This window comes from Genypterus blacodes, unplaced genomic scaffold (genome assembly GCF_046128005.1).
Source record: "Genypterus blacodes isolate CSIRO-AG114 ecotype Tasmania unplaced genomic scaffold, CSIRO-AGI_Gbla_v1 ptg000245l_1, whole genome shotgun sequence".
NCBI lineage: Eukaryota > Metazoa > Chordata > Actinopteri > Ophidiiformes > Ophidiidae > Genypterus > Genypterus blacodes.
The window spans coordinates 126,151-143,905 of NW_027467042.1; the positions used below are offsets into that span (position 1 = coordinate 126,151).

The following is a 17,755-nucleotide window of genomic DNA, read 5'->3' on the forward strand; positions in this document are numbered from 1 at the left end:
AAAAACCTTTTTAAGGAAATGTTTATTAAACAAAGAACACATTCACACATGTATAAAACGTCAGCTGATAGGGCAGCTGGTTGTCATGGTGATGAGGCCTAAGGGCAGTCTATTTTTCCCCCCAGGTTGCGGCAGGTTTCTAATAAGGCCCGAGGCTGATTCAGCTGGATACAGAGTTGGTGGCCTTGACTGATTATGAGTCATTATCCCTAAAGACCTTTTTTTTTTTTTTACAATATCTTCCCACAACGTTGCATCCATCTGAATAGAGCCCTGCGTTCTACAACAGCCTGGTGAGGTGATTACAGCACAGGTCGTCTGTTAACAGTTGCACTACCATTCCCCCCCCCCCCGGCGGAGTGAAGACAACATGACCATATGAACACAGCAGTGCAGTCTGTCATGTGACGTGGCACAATCTGGATCAGTGCCCGCCCCGGTCAGGACAGGCTGGATCCCGCTAGGTCTACAACAGTTCAGAATGGTTTTGGTCCTAGATAAAGCCCAGTATGGAGCGATGTAGCAGTTCACTTCGTCCAAGGTTGTTCCCAATATAGAACACATTCAGGTTAGAACATTCAGCCTGTTCACGATTTGGCCCGGTTACACCAAGCTGCCCGGCCAGGACACCACAGTCAGCGCCACCCGGCTGCGCTGCTCTTTCAGCATGGGCACCAGTGCTGAGTGGCTCATTCCTGCTGTTGACAGGCCGTTTACCGCCACGATCATGTCTCCGCACCTAGGAGGACAGAAAGAGACGAGACCTGATGGGCTGGTGTCACTCAAATAGCATTACATTATCACCAAACATTTGCTTATGGCACTGGCTTACAGGACAGGAAATTGAGGAAGTGACACAGAGGAGGGAGGGCTCTCTCTCTCTCTCTCTCTCTCTCTCTCTCTCTCTCTCTCTCTCTCTCTCTCTCTCTCTCTCTCTCTCTCTCTCTCTCTCTCTCTCTCTCTCTCTCTCTCTCTCTCTCTCTCTCTCTCTCTCTCTCTCTCTCTCTCTCTCTCTCTCTCTCTCTCTCTCTCTCTCTCTCTTGCTGTTGTGACAAAAATCCAGAGCAGAGAAACTCAGGGGAGGAAGTCTGATGGAGTACAACCTCAGTTCAGGGAAGGAAATTTAACAGCAAAGCTATCTTTGGGATATTTTGAATACCCCAGAGAACAGAGGCCTCCGTTCACAAACAGCCAACCAGGGTGACCTGAGTTAAACTTTCACTTTTAAAAATGCGGAATAAGGTTTACTCAATGTCAAACATCTGATACAAACCAGATTAAATTGACAAATCAAGGAGTGAAACTGCTTTGATTTGCATTTATGTTGCTAGTTTCCCTGTGTTAGGTGCGGCCTGACATTGCAACATTCTTATCTTTCACCAGTGCAGCTCATAGATTATCTACCAACTGCTTCACCAGGATGAGTCACGAGAAGCAGGAATGACCACTCACTTAAGGCGGCCGTCATAGTACGCAGGTGTTCCAAGGACAATGGTCTTGATAAAGAACGCCTGGTTGCCATGGGTTTCCTCATATCCCCCAACGATGCTAAAGCCCCAACTGCCAGGGTGGCTCCTCCGCAGCACGATCTCATGACTGCTGTGCAGGTAGCTGCAAGACGAGAGAAGAGAGAGAGAGAGAAAAGTGAAGGAGGGGTGGACAATCAGATTTAATGCGTCCCCAGTACAGGAAATGTTCATTCCAAGAACGAATTTAGTATTCGTGAGTCCTAAGCATCTTTTGGGGATACAGTGGTCAGCATTTAGGATAAAGAGTAAGAAAGGAGCAGGTAGATGAGAGCGCAAATGACAGGTGGGGCTCAGCGAATGAGACAAGGACATGGAGAGGGACAGCAAGGAGAGGACATGAAAATGGAGCAACAATAGAAAATAGTTTTTGGGGCAAATGTATATCTGACACTTTTTCTTATCTATGCAGCATTCTCTCAGCTACGTCACGTTATGGTGATGACATCGTGCAGAAGCTGTGAGCTGATATGAGGAGGCACCTTGAAGTTACATGCTCACACCTTGCAAACAGTCTGAGTGCATTTGAATCTATGCTGCACAGCTACAGTACATCCAAATACAAATAGAGCCAGCTGACCTCTCTGCTCTTACCTGGGCAGGCCCAACCACATGACCCACGACGGGGACCAGTTGGCATCGTACTCGCTGTCGTGAGTGTGAGGCAGCAGCTCGTCGTGCTCGTCCTCCTCCACCATGGTGACTTCCAGGACGCGCAGCTGGACGGAAGGCGAGGCGGCGCTGGCCTTTAAGGTGCCCACCGCTTCACTGTGGCTCAAGTAAGTCAAGTCCTCGCCGTTGATACTCAGCAGGACGTCACCTGGGAGACGGAGAGAGAAGGTGGAGGAGGGGCTCCCTCTTGCGTTTCAGGGTCCTGTCATGACCCCCGAAGAAACACTCACCTTGTTTGATTCGTCCGTCCCTGGACAAGCAGCCATGCGGTTGGACGCTGGTCACAAAGATTGGCAGCTCTCCACTCTTGCTGCCCCGCCCCCCTGCAACAGTCATGCCCAGAGACTCGTGTGGTTCCTTCTTCACCGTGATGTGTTTCTCCGTACAGCTCACACACTGGGACAGATCCTGGAAATAGATAAGAGAACAGGAACATTGTTAGGAACTCGATTCCTAATTTAGAAAATAGAAGGAACTCTGATCTCCTGTCCTCACTCTGTGGGTGCTGGTGCGTGAGAGGTGCATGGCCCCGGGACTTGTGCTGGAGTTAGGCAGGAAGTGATCAAGGCAGTAAAGGTCTCTGGTGGAGCTGGACTTTGGCGGTGGGGGAAAAGTAGGCTTGCTAGGTCGGCCAATCAGCAGATGGACTCTCTCTCCGCTGGCCTGAGAAGACAGAGTGAGTGTTTGAGGAACAAATGTGCACATATCAACGTTTCCCTCATGAAAGACTTGGCGTGCCCAGATGCATTTTCACCTGTATGATCTGTGCAGCCTGCTCCGGGGTGCCGTGGCGAAGGTCCTGTTCGTTGACGGTTAGGACGCGGTCATTGCCACGCAGCCTGCCGTCCTTGGCCGCCAGACCTCCATCCAGCAGGTCCAGCACAAACACTCCTGCCTCATCGGTCCGTCGCACCAGCTTGATACCGAGCTGCTCTGTTGAGTCTCTCTTGTGCAGGGTGATTCTCAGAGTGGCAGGGCTGGGGGGCTTGCCTTCAGGGGTGGAGCAGGGGGCGTGGGGTACAGCTGGCGTGGAGGAGGAGGAAGATGAGGCGGGAGCCCGGGAGACGCAGCGACGTTCCCTAAGTACTGTCAGGTGTAGAGTGGTGCAGGGGCGGGCCAGCGTGGAGCGAGCAAAACTGTGGGGAACGTTACTGATGTCCACGTTGTTCACCTTGGGATAGAAGGAGGGTTAGAAAAATAAGAGAAATGAGTATGTACATTTATAACACACCAGTGAATCAGGGTTTAAAACTTGACTCTCACTTGTAGGATTTGATCTCCGGCCAGCAGCCTGCCGTCTCGTGCGATCACGCCTTCTCTGTATACTTCCTGGATCACTATGTTGATGAGCGGTGTCTCATTACCGCCAACAATGCTGATGCCCAGCTCCACGTAAGGATTGGCTCTGTGCACCTCTATAGCAGTGATCTCTCCTTCAGGAAGGGACGGTAACTTCACACACCCTGACGGGGACACAAACACACACATTATCACATTACCACATATAGATTTTACACTGGAAGAAGTTAATAGTGTGTGAATGTGATTATCGTGTCCTCTTACATTAGAACTCCAACAATGATGAGGGAAATAAACCAATAATTCACAACTCATGGTTTGACGATCGTGCCCTTAGAAGAAGTGATGTCATACCTTCTTCAGCAGACAGAGGCGGAGACTCGGGGCAGTCCCAGCCAGAGGATGTGGAGCTGACAGACCGGAGCAGGTGGATGCAGGGATTACTGAGGGGTCTCTTCACCCGGGGAACCACACACTCCAACCCTACCACACCTGGAGACAGTCAGTGATTTTGTCTCAGTCTAAACTGTATGTAATATCTAATTCACCTAGGTAAAGGCCAGCAGATGTTACTCACTGTCTTCTTCAGTGCTCTCCTCAAATGCGGGGTTGTCCAGTCCGGCTTCGTCCGTCCACATGGGAGCACCGCTGCTGCTGCTGCTGGGGATGGGGGGTGCAGACGGCGGAGATGGGGTGCTGTCCCGCAGGTCCGTCTGTGGGGGGGAGCCCGGTGACCTCGGGGGGCTCGTCGCCATAGCTGGCTCATCCCCGTTCTCGGACGGTGGACCGTCCACGCTCGTCTGCGGACATTGAGTCCCTGGACACCTTTGACCAGGCGACATGTGTCAGAGTGTTAGATGTTTTCAGCTCCAAAATAAACGAGGATAGAACCGTACAGATCTATTAATGGCAACAGAGGAAACTGCGGCTGTTGCTGCAAATCTTTTCTATTTGTTGGTAGTTGGGTAACTGGGACATATAAGTCAGTCCCAAAATGTTTATTGGGGCTGTTAGGTTGGAGATGGATCAGCCTTTAGCCCTGCACAACCATCCCAGGAACTATTCCTCAAGAAAACAATTAGAAACCAAAGGGAACAGGCTGAATGGATCAATGTGGCTGCAGCACTAATTGACTCGGAAGTATTTAAATGTCAAGATGAGCGCAGCCTGAGTGATCTAAACCCTAAGGAAACACGGCTCAGTGCTTCCATCCTTGACAACCATCGAGACCCTGCTGTTTCACAACGCAATGCTCTCCAAAAGGTGACGCATCCAATTACTGCTGTCATCAGTGTCCTTTCCTAAACAACTATGGATTCTCCTTCACGTCTGTCCTTTGACTCCATGAAGCTTTATAATCATGTCCAGGGGGAACTGATTTAGATTTAAATAAGATACTATAAGACTTTTCAGATCCAACAAAACACACTTTAACAGCTTTACTCCCACTCACAAAACAGAGCTTAGAAGTGTCACACCACAGCAGGAGAGTGTGTGAGGATCCACAAGTATATGGAGTTTGCAGGTTCTAGTAACAGTAGGAGTAAAGTGGCAGTGTGTCAAATGTAATATTTTGCACCTTCCACACACTTTGGGTGCCATTTGCATGCTATTCCTTAAACTCTTCTTCTATCCCTTAGGAACTTAACTCCGGCCATGCGTTTACCACCCTGTAAATGTCTGGCTTAGCTGCTAAACCTTTGGACTCTTCGCTGTCAATCCTTCATGGCGCCCTGATCGAAGGACAGCGTAAACACCACAGACTCACTTTCATGTGTCTCAATATGTGACACCTGACCTTTCAGCGCACACTGTGACACACACACGCCTCCAGTAGTAAGAGTAGTAGTAGTAGTTCATCCACCACAGCACCTTGACCACCAGGGACCACTGTGGCCTGCTGTCTAGGGACTTTTAATCTAACAGACTGTAATCCTGCTCCTCTCTATTACGTCTGCAGGGTTTGGGGAGAGACACACCCACACAGACCAACATGTTTAATCTTTGATCTACTAACTAAAGAATGTCACGTCAGCCGTCTCGGTGAACTCTTGTGTATGAAACCGTTTGTCTATGTCGTCTTGACATAGCACCAAAACTGCAAAGATCTCCTCTGATACTCTGGTTGGGATGTTCCCTTCTGCTGCTGTGACTGATTAAAGCACAGACAAGGAGACTGTTGATAGTGGAGGTTAAACGGGTGCTGGCGCTGTAAAATACTGAACCATATCTTCGATGGCTTATCGCTGCAAATGTTCACTTTTTTTCCTTTATTGTTTGTTTGATCTATTGCCAATTGGATGCATTCTTAAGCCGTGAAATTGAAAGCGTGGTCGGTTCACATGTAGGAAAGCTGACCAAAGATTAGCTTGTTAGCAGCAGCTTGTTAGTGTGAGCCTGTTAAGGAAAATCTCCTCTTAGACCAATCCGAGGTGTTAGGTGGTCACTGTATAACCAGTCGATGAGCAAACATCACATCAATAGCAATGGAAGGCTTCTTAGCAACAGACATTGATTTCAGTAATTCAACCCTGTCGTCACATGACTGCTAGTGAAGGAACAATCACCGGCCGGGAAAACACAAGAATCCTGTTCTTCTCTGCTTTACCTTCTGTGAACTGCAAGGCTTCTTACATATTCATGCTGTATTTTCATTTGTAAAAAGCAAAGTAAAACCATTCTGTGATGTGTTAAGTCCTGCAGTCCAGTCTAAACTTTCTAATCCGTCCATGTAGCAACAACAACAAGCTCACCGACGTCACCTATGGAATCACTTTCCCAGAGTTTGGCATTTAAATGTGTTTAGGAGGAGACAGGATGAAAGATAGAGAACAGGGCAACAGAAAGTAAAATTAAAAAAAGGTACATTAGAGAGGTAGACCGAGAGAACGAGAGCGAGGGAACAAGGGCTGAGCGAAAGGTTCCATTTTGCCACCCAAAGTCACGCTGACCTCACACCGAGCCGTTTCTGACTTACCACAGTCCTGGGTTGCCTTTGGCAGTTTCGCAGAAGAAGTGGTTGAAAAGGTCTCTGGTGTTGAAGTTGCTCAGCATGGTTGCAGAATGAGACTATGGAGCTTCTGGTCAGCCAACCCATGACTGTGGTTGGGAACCACTAATCCCTCATCACATGACTTAGAGTCCAATAATCCCTTCAGGGTCTAACAGCACCTGGGCCAAAGGGTCCAAAAGCCAAAGCATGTGGACGGGCTGACACTTAAGGTGGCGTGGGTAAGCTAGACTAAGATTGATGGTAGAGCCAATGTGGAGCACAGATGGATGGACAGACGGGCAGTGTGACAGAGTGTCTTTATGTGAGCACTAATGTAAGATCCTACTGTCTGTTTGTCCCCAACACAACTGCAGTTTCTGTGAATGGAATGTGTGAAAGGTTAAATGTGACTGTAACTCTTGTACCTGTGTTTGAGATGTGCCTCCAGGTCACAGCGGGGCATGCTGAGGGCACAGACTGGGGTCAAAGGGCAAGACACAGACAGCTTATCCAGCAGCTTGTGGACCAGGATGCTGGACCTGCGGCACGACTGCAACTGCAGCCGCGCCCTGTCCAGCGGGCAGAAGTCCCTCTCCTGGAGGAAGCTACGCAAGCAGCGGGCGCAGAACGTGTGGCCGCACGGCGTGTCGAGCGGCTGAACCAGGGGCTGCAGGCAGATGTGGCACACCAGGTCGTCGTCCACCTCCAGGCGGTAGTTATACAGGTGGTTCTCCCAGCTGCGGTGGATCTGGCCACACTCTGGACACGGAGCCTCCAGGGCTGGTTCCACTGGCACAGTTGGACCCACCTCACAGCCGGGGCTGCCCATCTTCGCTCCTCCTACACAGTTTGGCTTTGGCACAAATGACTCCAGTGAGGCTGTGGGGGGGGGAGGAGGGGGTCGGGAAGCGGCAAACACTCCTATCCCATAAGCTTCAGGGGATGAGCAGGCTGAAGAGAGGACGAATGCCCCCCAGTGGCTGATGGCACATCACTCTGTGGGTCAGAGGGCAAAGAAAGAGAGATCAACAGCTGTCTCATGAAAAAAAACTCTGTTTGCTTGTGCATTTGTTTGTGTGGCAAATGGCTTGTGCACGTGGACCCACATGTCGGCATGAGTGTGTGTCACAGAGATGGGGAGATGCACTGTGTATGTGTGTGTCAGTGGTCAGTGTGTGCTGAGATTATGTGTTTCTGCTCGTGCCCACTAATCTGCCATTATAATCTCTCTTTTGCTCGGGCTTGCTGAAATCTTCCAATTCCACAGAGAGGGAATTATCTGGGATTGAGGCAGAGGGATGACATAAATCAGAGGAAGTGGGATTGGAAGAGCAACAGTGAGAGAAAATAGTGCCAGGAAGAGGAAGGGGGGGCAGAGAGGGAGAGCAAGGAGAGGAAGAAAGGAGTGGATAGGAAGGGAGGTGAAAGAGATTAATGGGAAGTAAAAACATAAGAGACCAAAGAGGGGGTGGCAGCTGGGATGGGTGAGGCTCTGAAAGGGAGACAAACTCACAAAAGAGATAATTGGTGACAGCCAAAAAAATAGCAGGGGTTCTTTAAACATTCCCTGGAGCAAAGTATATGTTGTCTCTTGTTCAAGCCGTGTACAGTATGTACTCGGCCCCATCTCTGACAGAGAAGGAACCATGCCTGAAGCAAAGTCTTAAAATACAGACCCACTTAGCTCTACCGGGGCGAGTGTATCCTCAGAGCTAACGCGGAGTGTATGCACCCATCATTTCCACAGCGCTTCACATCTCAAAGCCATTCAGAACCTTCAGCCAGTCTATTAGCCGTGTTCCTGTGGGGCTGATACGCGGCTGATCAGCAGACAGCAGAGGGCGTGCCTCGGCACACAGCAGACCAGCCAAGCCACAGTGACTACCTGCCTCTGTTCCACCGAGGGTCTGCTCCTGTCTCCATGACGACCCGGAGCCTGTTCTGTTCAGTGGGGCTTGACATTCAGAGTGTAGCCAGAGAAGGATGCAGCCGAGGCACACAACAGATGCACTTCTCTCAGCAGGATGCTCCACTCCTCCCTGGTACAGGCTGAAAGCTTGTCAGAGAGCGGAGACCATGAGAGCCCCCTCGGTCGGTCTTTTGCTTCTTTTTTCGTCTCATCTCTGTGACGACCCATTTTTGTGACAACCTGTCCCTCCTGTCTCCTTGGCTACTGGACCGGTAGTTACTTATTTCAGCCTCCTTTAAGTACGTGCTCCTGTCTGTGTGTGACTGGCTGCTTCTGTCTCTATCCCGCAGCTGGACATGAATTAATCATGAGGACACAAGGCTTCTCTGTTCCTATAACAAAGCTCTGACATCACCACATCACACACACATTCACACATGCACAGGCATGTACGCATTAATGCTATAGAAACACACACAAGATGCATGCATGGGAGCTTTCTGGTACCAGTTCCCGTGAATAGACTTTATCAATAAGTAAAGTCTTCCGGTTCTACAGTGCCGGCAGTTTAGACCTCCAGCCATAAAAAGCACTTAAATCTATTTTAAACATTGCTGGACTCTGAAGCAACAGATTGCCTTACACGTGTCACTTGAGGACTGTCAAATGCCTCACAGCGGCCATGAAATATCTCTTTAATACTAAAAGAGGATGTGTGTGGTGTATGTGTCCAAGGCTGTGCTGTTATTGTCTCTGCACTGCTCTCTTTATGAACAATCGTTGCACTTATCAATGATCATTGTTATCAACACAGGACAAACAACAAACTACCTTGCATGCACGAGTGGCATTTTCACACAGGATGACATTATGTTTAATGCCACAGATTTAGCCTGTGCATATATTAACCTCTGTTGTCATCTGTTATCTTAAGCAATTCTTCAAAAAGACGGCTAGCCTCTTGGAGGAAACAGGCCTGCTGCCATTTTACAAGCTCTGTTGCAATAGGCTGATTCTTCCCAGACATGTACAGATAACAACAAACCTGACATTGATTCAACTGAAAGCTGCAATCTTTTGATTTCAATGGCATGATTATCAATTACACTGACAACAAACCTTATGTATGTTATGATCTATAAGCTCCCAGGCACAGCAGGCTTTTAACACATTTTATAAGAATATATATTTTTAATTATTACCCCCCATCTGTCTGATTCCATCCGTCACTCCAAGCGGAATAGGACAGATGAAGCGACAAAAAGCAGCATCAATGCACAGCCATCCACACGCTGACGCCGTGTATATGCAGTAATAACATTACCTACTCCGGCCGCTCTTCTTTGCCGTGCACCCCGGCCCCAAAAAGGGGGACGATCATTAGCTGCGGGACCTCAATCACGCATTCACCGCAACGGAGCGTTCCGCAAAACCGCACAAAAACGCCCCCGTGCCTTTGGCGGCGCGGCCCGCCCATCGCTCAGCTCGCCTGCCCGTCAAGGGGGATGGGCGGCGCCTGTGACTGTCAAGCCAGAGAAGAAACAGAGGTAGCATCTAGACTGCCTGATCAAAAAAAAAGGAAAAGAGAATTGTTGTCGGCTCGCCGTGTTATTTTTGTGAATTGTTATTTAGTGAGTGCAGTTTAAATTACATGCAATTAGTTCCTCACAATCGTTAGAAAATATTATACAGAAATACTGATAACGTTTGAAAATCGCTGTTCTCGATGATCAGGCATCGCGAAGGGCAGAATAAATACAGGGCCCTCAGTCTGAAGTCCCCGCGAAGAAGTAAACAGAACGATGAAGCTAGCTTAACATCGACTCAGTCTACGGAGTTATCAATCAACTCTAATAGTATGATTAACCGCGATGGCAGACGACAGTGAACTAGAAAAGTATGTTTCTCGCTTTTAAATGTTGTTGTATGTGTAACACACCCGGCTCTTCCGCTCACTTTGGTCTATTTTCCCTCCTTAAAGCGTAAACACACCGGTCTGTGTGAAAGCTATTTTGGGGGTAACAGGTGTTAACGAATGCCGCGTCGCCTTGTAGCTAAACTGTGTGTGAGGCTCTGAGTGTGTGAGAGAGCTTCGGTAAATGTGCGTGGGTAGTGAGGAAATGTTGCCACCATATATAAGAGTCGCTATTTTCTGCCTTTATGGTTAAAGGTGGGCAGATTCAGCAGCTCGGGTCAAACCAGGACACCGGCGCCATCTGATTTCTCTCTCGCTTGTTTCTCCCCTTGGTATTCGTCCACCTATTTCTTGTTTCACCCGTATGATTCTTTTCCATTTGTCCTTCCAGGCGCGCAGTCGAGGAGCTCCTGAGAGAGACGGACCGGGCTCGGGTGAGAGCAGAGACCATGGGCCCTACAGGATGGTGAGCTCTTTAATGGTTTTCTGCACACTTTGCTGCTACTTATCAATGTGGCTGGACTTTGTTGGGTGCCAATGCTGCTGCAGGAGCACAGGACACTCATTGTTCTGTGACAGATAACCAACATGCAGTGGGATTCTGTTCAGCTTTCTATCTACAAGTAGTCGATGTCATCACTGGCTGCAATTAATACCCCGACTTAAATGTTTTTTTTATTAATGCCTGTATGTGACCCTGGTGTGTCTGTTGTTCTCCTGTCAGGATGAAGTGTCCGTTGGGGAGCACGAACAAGCGCTTCCTCCTCAACACTCTGCGCCCCACAGGCCTGCAGCGGCGCAGCGGCGAGCCCGCAGCAGGAGAATCCTCCACAAGAGGGCGCCAGAGGAGCCGCAGCCGGACGCCTCCCAGAGAGCGCCGAGCTAACGGAGGCCACACAGAGCACAGACATCACCACAAAGACAGGAATAAGGGACAGGACAGAGACAAGGACAGACGTGACAGATATAAAGACGCAAGCAGGAATAAGCGAGACAGGGAAGACGACCATAACGGAGACAGAGATAGAGACAGACGGCAGAAAGACGTCTGTCCAAGTGAAGGACACTCCTCCTCCAGAGACCAGTCCTGATCTGTGACTGGTCAACCTGCTGATAGGACCTACACACACACTCAGTAATAACACACGTTTGCTTTATATTCAACAGATCCACAGCTGCTTCCCGCTTTCTTCTTCTCTTCCAGAGTCAAAAAGGCGATGTTGTGTGAACCGACCATTGACTTTTGATGTTAAATCTATAATGTACGGTTTAAGGATGGTCATTCATCCTCTTGAATAGTTCCTATGGTGTTATTTTGGTAAAAGAGTTAAGTTTAGTTTCTTCCTGTTCCTGGATCAAATGTCAAAGGCCCCACAAAAGCTGCATGAATCATCAGGACTTCTGAGTCACATGACGAAGGCTTTTTGTTTCCCCTGAAGGAGGTTTGATTCCAATTATAAAGTCGTTATCCTTCTCCTGTCATTATTCACCGCTGCTAATGTTTACATAAGCACATTTTTATCGCGCCTCTAACTTTTTTGGACTTGTGCTGCACAGCGGCTATCAGGAGTCGCTTTGTTCCCCTGACGCTCCTCACACGGCCCAGCTCCTCCTGAATGGGGTTTAGCTCCCCGGCACAGGAGTTTCTATAGAATCTGGCGTCATATTCTTGATTCTTGTGCAGTGATTTTAGTCTTTTTTTTAGTCTTTTACAAGGTATTGACTCTCATTTGTTGGAATTCTGGTGGATACAGTTTGTATTGGCAACAGTTTAGAATATTCCGACTAACCGCTCTAGCGTTTTTTGTGTGACGTTAAAATAAAAGACAAAACAATATGACTTGATAAGATTGAGTCACTAATCCACCTTTACCCTCCTCAGATCCAGATGCACTGACAGTTTAAACTAACATGTTATTTGCTCTTTTCAGATATGTTCCATTTTGTCTCCATGCGTTTAGGGTTATACTATTTTATTGTTCATCCATACTTTCTATAAACTTGGTCTCTTCATGTTATTATGTCGCTTAAACCATCCGGAGCGTTGCCTCATTTGCGTTTTACGCCCCTCACGCCTCATAAATCACGTTGTCCTGTCTGTAGTGGGGGGGGGGGGCGACCGACCTCTTCGGTTAACTGTTTCCTTCCTCTTTGAAACAAGGATCAAATATAAACACCATTAAGCCTCAGTACATGGGAGGATTGGATCGGTTTGCTTGAATTTTATGGCGTGGCTGAGTGCCCCATTATGATACGAGAAAGTACCATAATTGCATTTGAAGAACTCAAAGTAAATAGACTATTGATGCTTACTATCACCCACCTGGACGATTTACCTGAAACAAAACGGCTGAGATTAAGATTTAAGACGCGACTCTATGCTTTCAGATGTAAAGTGGGGGGCGGAGCATGCGCAGAAGAGCTCCAACACGCCGCCTGATAGAGAGTTGTGTTCCTCGCGTCAAAACTAATTGGTTCACCACAAGAGCTGCTGATTAATGGGGCGACAACTCAGCCGCTGTAATGGCCAGCAAACAAAGTGAGAGTGCGGTACGTGAACGCGTCCTGCTGCAGCTCTCTGTGTGTGTCTGTGTGTGTTTGTCCTCGCTAAGGGCCCATCGAGGGACGAGCCACGCTAAATGGTGTTAAATGATCCATCGACAAAAGTGTAATGGGTACATTTTAAAAAGTCACAATAAGTGACAGAGGCTGTGGAAATATGGTGTTTGAGCCATTTCATCCTGGTTACCAAGACAACAGTTTCAACATCGCAAGTCTGTTATCGCAGAGGTCAACCAATGTTTGCGGCCATACGTATCGATTGATCAGCAAACCGTACTGACAAGAGATGGAGTCGTATAAATTATCGATGTCGCCGTTGTTTGAGGACGATCCAGCAGGACGGTGCAGGGAGAGGAACGGGTTTGTTGTTGTGGACTTTACGTTAAGAGCAGTTTTCTATTTAAACCTTAAAGTACACGCTATACTCGTACTTGTCTGTTGCTGTCGTGGGGACAAACAAGGTGGGTGCAGGTAAGCGGCGCCTTATTTACCGAGTGGCACTGATTTACGCGTCCGTGAGACCCCCGACAAGCTGCGCGCCCAAAGAGAAACTGGAAAGTAAATGTGGCGTCCTGAGCAAACAGTGAAACCAATGATCTTCAGCTCTGCGGAGTCACATGGTGCCCGTGTGACACACCTGTGCGGCGCTGCAGGGGCCCGCAGTGGCGCCACAGGCAGGTAGAGAGCAGGAGGTCCACACACCGAGGCAGGACGCAGCAGGAGCAGGTGTGTGTACGCGCGTGTGTGTGTGTTCCACAGCCCTCAGATCCTCGGCAGCCATGAACCGGGAAGATCATTATTACCCCACGCAGGTTTTTAAAGAGTCCTGCGCCTACCAGAGGGCCCAGGGAGATGACTACAGCCCGCCGCCCTGCCTCTACATGAGCAGGCAGGTCCACTCCCTCTACACGCCGCCGGCCATGGGAGCTCTGGAGCAGGCCAGCCTTCCTGACTTGGCCGCAGTTTACACTTTACCCATGCGAGAGGATCCTGCAGGCGTGCCTCAGCTCCACCACCCACACGGGCCTCAGCAGCAGCAGCAGCCTCTCCAGCCGGCCGCAGGGTACGGAGACCCGGGGGAGCAAAGCAGATATCACCTCCCCTTCCCCTGGATGAAGACCACCAAATCCCACTCACACGCCTGGAAGGGGCAGTGGGCAGGCAAGTCAGATCAACACACTCATGCTTGTGAATTAGGATTAGAATCACATTATCAGCGAAGAACACGTCTAAGAATAAAACTAAAACAAACAAAACATAAATGCACCGAATGGAGACTTTTTTACCTTTGTGTTTGTTAATGAACAGAGGTTTTGTTGAACACACCGGCTTATTCTTTGGTCGTATCACTCCCTAACAGTGAGTAAAGAGACTCCTCCTGAGGCCTAACATGACATCATGGCCCCAACAATATTATCCTGGGTGTTTCGGTTTACCCTGTCAGTCATTTTGTCAAAGGCCCAGGAGGTCTGCTCTGGCTTTTATCAGGGCCTTATCGGGACAAAAATGTGTGTTTTGTCTTTGGAGAACATTCACAAATCTCCATATCTTCAAGCTTTGTAATAAGGCACAAATCTATCACAGCCACCTTTATTTGGTGCGGGCCTAGTAACATAATAAGGACTTTATATTACATTTAAGCCCCGTTAGGTCATTTAATTAAGATTGGAAACCATAACTTCGAGCCTGAATTAAATGAAATTGAATCTTTGAAGCTTTTCATTTATCTACCTTACGGGTTTGAGTTTACAGACAAATGTTTATTCTGGGGAAAATTTTGGACAATATCTTAATATCAGAGTAACTTCTCCAAAATACATAAATGATGATGATAAATTCGGCTTGTCAATGTTGATTCCATGGGATAATGTAAATAGTTTCTGGGATGATTTTAAGTCTAATACATCCCAGAAACTAAGTATAATAAAATTGTGAACGACCTTCTTGCGGTTCATTAAAATGGCTTTAATGGGCAATTAACGGTCTTTAATAATCTTTGAGGTTATTTAAATCAACACAAATGATGGATTTTCGGGGTAAACCTCACATCAAATATAAAAAAATCTCCAAATTATTTGTTGTTTTCGACTTATTTAGAAAAGCAAGTACAACCAACGTTGTCCTCCTCATCTTTATATCCTGTATTTGTAAAGTCACTGCACTTTTATATAAACATATTAAGAGACATTGATATATTTTAAAATGTTCTAATTAGTCCTCGAACGCCTCTTTGCTTTGACAGGACCGTACATGATGGCGGAGACGGAGGAGAACAAGCGCACCCGGACGGCGTACACCCGCGCTCAGCTGCTGGAGCTGGAGAAGGAGTTCCTCTTCAACCGCTACATCTCCAGGCCGCGGCGCGTCGAGCTCGCCCTGACGCTGGGCCTCACCGAGCGCCACATCAAGATCTGGTTCCAGAACCGGCGCATGAAGTGGAAGAAGGAGGAGGACCGCAGGAGGGCGAGGGGCGCTGACCCGGACCAGGACTCGTCCATCACCTCCGGGGACCAGGCGGAGGGAGCCGGAGGAGTCTCCTCCACAAACGGATCCCTCGCTACACCCCCCGTTTCCCCGCTACACGGCCACGCTCTCTCCAGCTCCGGATCCAGAGAACCCTCCTATAAGTCTGGAGAGGACGCAGTTATTGGAGACTGACGGAACCTCCAGGTCCACATCACAGTACAACACAACACAGAGACTAAACTATGCAGGACTCACGTTACTGGACTGAAGGAACATTTCCGCCGATTGATGTGAGGTTTCGTTGCACCAGAACCACGCAAGGACCCCCTTTATATTTATTCCACTTCCACTTTAGCGCTGTAAACTGTAAACTAAACGTCCTTCCAGAACATTTTACACCTCAGAGATACAAACCCAATATCGATGTACAGGAATCCAATGACAATAATAATTATAATGAACAGACCATCTACTTAATGTTTTTAATTCACTTTTCTGTTATCTATGTTTGTGTATTTTGCATCCTGTACAATAAATATGTACATAGTCATGGTTACGGGTAATTCTGTGAGTCAGAAACCACAAATAATAATATAAATAATACGAAAAGACAGGAAATCGCATTGCTTTTTTATTTCAAATGAACAAAATCTATATACAGCTATTGAGATCAATTTAAAAAATAATCGTCTTTATTGTATTTTGAGGCCTTAATTACACTTCATTTTATGATGAAGTGACAATAACACAAAGCAGAATCTCACGGTGCCTCCAAAAGCTCCATGTGTCAAACTGGCGCATAGAAAGCTTCATAACTTGTTCCTTGTGTCGGTGAGCAGGAGCCCCTGGAGGCGCAGGTGACAGATCTTCTTCACCTCCTCTATTCCGCGTCCCCGCTCCACTGCGTGCTCGTTCCCGAGGCGCTCGGACAGCTGACGCACCATGGTCTCCTTGTCGTTCATCCGGGCGCAGATGACAAACGGAAATCCAAATCTCTCCTTGTACTCCCGGTTGAGCCGAGCCATGTGCGAGACCTCCGTGGAGCTCAACGCGTCCAGCCCGGCTCCCGCCTGTTCCTGGCGCGACTCCCGGGTCAAGGTGCCGCCCTGGAGGTCCCTGCCTGCGAGGTCCGGGTGACACCTGAGGATCCCCTCTTTACCTGGAGACACGCGAGGACAGGTCACTCTGTTTGTTACATTAAGGCCAGAATGTGTTGAATGTGGGAAGGTAAACATTTCATTTGAATTTAAATGACAAGAAACGTAAAAAGTACTTGCTCCTTGCTCAAGGGCACTTTTAAAAAGATGTTAGTCTGAGATTGTACGCAGGAGGACTCGACAGGTTTAACATCTCATAGATAGAGGAGCAACATTTGGCATGAATTAACACTTTTGTGACACTAGAGGGCGCTGAGCAATCGGGGAAACTTAGTTATGTGACAATTTTACGTAAGAGTGAGTTTCCTCCCTATTTAAGGCATTATATTCATTTGTGCTAATCAGATCTGACTTAATAAATGTCATTTAAGTCCTTCATTGGTCTGTCAGATATGATCAACATACAGTATATCACATAGAACAACATGCAGATTATGTACAAATGAGATTGATAAACGCATCAATTGACCAAGACTAATAACTCATACTAATAACGGACCTGATTGTGGAAGAGCATCGATAAACTCGCTGATCGATTCCTCCAAAGCAGTTAAGTTGGCAAAGGGGCGCCTCGACCACACGGCCGCGGTGATGATGGGACAGTTCTCCACCACGTTGCCAAAAATGGCCACAAAATCCTCGTATGGAAGCGCGTTTGCTGCGGCGATGTCCATGTCGCTTTTGTGGGGACACTCGCTGCTGCAGTTGGATGAACTTTGGTCAAGCAAACAGTCGTCACGGCACGGTTGAGCTGCTCAGTAACGTCCAGTCAGCCATCTACTTACAGCGATGCATGAAGTGCGTTTGATATTGTTTTCTGACTTTTTGGGAACAATCTCTATACTTTAAAAAATAAATAAATACTGTATGGATCACTTGGTTCATTCCGAGTGCCACCCTTCTGACAGGAAATGACATTGATGCCATAGGGCACAGAGCCAGAGACAGTACAAGTCAAACAAGTTTCCACGATCTCCTCTGCTTAGGTTGCTCGTTACACAGCTCATTGCCAAACTGTATGTCAGTGATAGTGTTCTGTACATTCTGTTTGCCTCGTGCACTCATTAAATAAAAGAAACAGTGTTGCTGCTATCAACAACATATTGGCTTATCCACAATGTGTCTCTTCATCTGGCTAACAAAGGAGGAAACACTCATCTAGCTGTTTACATCGGAAATTCGATACAATCTGGTTTGCACGAAGTGTCTATTAAACAAATCTGACATTTATATGTGATCATTTACTTGTAAAACACA

The 17,755-nt window shown here is 47.8% G+C and overlaps 4 protein-coding genes across 5 annotated transcripts; 2 read left to right on the forward strand and 2 right to left on the reverse strand.

Annotated features, from left to right (window-relative positions):
- Positions 1-49: 49 nt before the first annotated feature.
- On the reverse strand, positions 50-9,867 carry lnx2a (ligand of numb-protein X 2a). 2 transcript variants are annotated; one of them, XM_076171277.1, is made up of 11 exons: positions 9,727-9,867; positions 6,915-7,485; positions 4,075-4,322; positions 3,852-3,989; positions 3,462-3,661; positions 2,953-3,369; positions 2,694-2,861; positions 2,429-2,606; positions 2,121-2,346; positions 1,453-1,611; positions 50-739 (listed from the first exon to the last, which is right to left on the reverse strand). In XM_076171277.1, the coding sequence occupies exons 2-11, from the start codon at positions 7,316-7,318 to the stop codon at positions 604-606; spliced, it is 2,274 nt and encodes a 757-aa protein (XP_076027392.1). In that variant the 5' UTR covers positions 7,319-7,485; positions 9,727-9,867; the 3' UTR covers positions 50-603. The 2 variants fall into 2 exon arrangements, with proteins under 2 accessions (XP_076027392.1, XP_076027391.1); XM_076171276.1 differs by having other exon boundaries at positions 9,723-9,867.
- A 313-nt stretch (positions 9,868-10,180) lies between these two features.
- On the forward strand, positions 10,181-12,382 carry LOC143016796 (uncharacterized). Its single transcript, XM_076171294.1, has 3 exons — positions 10,181-10,295; positions 10,705-10,779; positions 11,038-12,382. Exons 1-3 carry the CDS (start codon positions 10,270-10,272, stop codon positions 11,402-11,404), a joined length of 468 nt encoding a protein of 155 aa, XP_076027409.1. The 5' UTR covers positions 10,181-10,269; the 3' UTR covers positions 11,405-12,382.
- A 648-nt stretch (positions 12,383-13,030) lies between these two features.
- Positions 13,031-15,906, forward strand: pdx1 (pancreatic and duodenal homeobox 1). The gene is made up of 2 exons (XM_076171292.1): positions 13,031-14,036; positions 15,118-15,906. Exons 1-2 carry the CDS (start codon positions 13,655-13,657, stop codon positions 15,531-15,533), a joined length of 798 nt encoding a protein of 265 aa, XP_076027407.1. The 5' UTR covers positions 13,031-13,654; the 3' UTR covers positions 15,534-15,906.
- Positions 15,907-15,959: 53 nt separating this feature from the next.
- Positions 15,960-17,696, reverse strand: urad (ureidoimidazoline (2-oxo-4-hydroxy-4-carboxy-5-) decarboxylase). Its single transcript, XM_076171293.1, has 2 exons — positions 16,998-17,696; positions 15,960-16,500 (listed from the first exon to the last, which is right to left on the reverse strand). The coding sequence occupies exons 1-2, from the start codon at positions 17,170-17,172 to the stop codon at positions 16,151-16,153; spliced, it is 525 nt and encodes a 174-aa protein (XP_076027408.1). The 5' UTR covers positions 17,173-17,696; the 3' UTR covers positions 15,960-16,150.
- Between the last annotated feature and the right edge of the window lie 59 nt (positions 17,697-17,755).

Bases quoted from the DNA above. Each gene is read 5' to 3' on its own strand.
- LOC143016796 (XM_076171294.1), top strand. From the start codon at position 10,270: ATGGCAGACGACAGTGAACTAGAAAA. The intron at 10,296-10,704 runs GTATGTTTCTCG...TTGTCCTTCCAG, and splicing joins GACGACAGTGAACTAGAAAA to GCGCGCAGTCGAGGAGCTCC. The intron at 10,780-11,037 runs GTGAGCTCTTTA...TTCTCCTGTCAG, and splicing joins ACCATGGGCCCTACAGGATG to GATGAAGTGTCCGTTGGGGA.
- urad (XM_076171293.1), bottom strand. From the start codon at position 17,172: ATGGACATCGCCGCAGCAAACGCGCTTCCATACGAGGATTTTGTGGCC. The intron at 16,501-16,997 runs GTCCGTTATTAG...GCGTGTCTCCAG, and splicing joins CGATGCTCTTCCACAATCAG to GTAAAGAGGGGATCCTCAGG.
- lnx2a (XM_076171277.1), bottom strand. From the start codon at position 7,318: ATGGGCAGCCCCGGCTGTGAGGTGGGTCCAACTGTGCCAGTGGAACCA. The intron at 3,370-3,461 runs GTGAGAGTCAAG...TTCTATCCCAAG, and splicing joins CCGGAGATCAAATCCTACAA to GTGAACAACGTGGACATCAG. The intron at 2,607-2,693 runs GTGAGGACAGGA...ATCTATTTCCAG, and splicing joins CACGCACCAGCACCCACAGA to GATCTGTCCCAGTGTGTGAG.
- pdx1 (XM_076171292.1), top strand. From the start codon at position 13,655: ATGAACCGGGAAGATCATTATTACCCCACGCAGGTTTTTAAAGAGTCC. The intron at 14,037-15,117 runs GCAAGTCAGATC...TTGCTTTGACAG, and splicing joins CTGGAAGGGGCAGTGGGCAG to GACCGTACATGATGGCGGAG.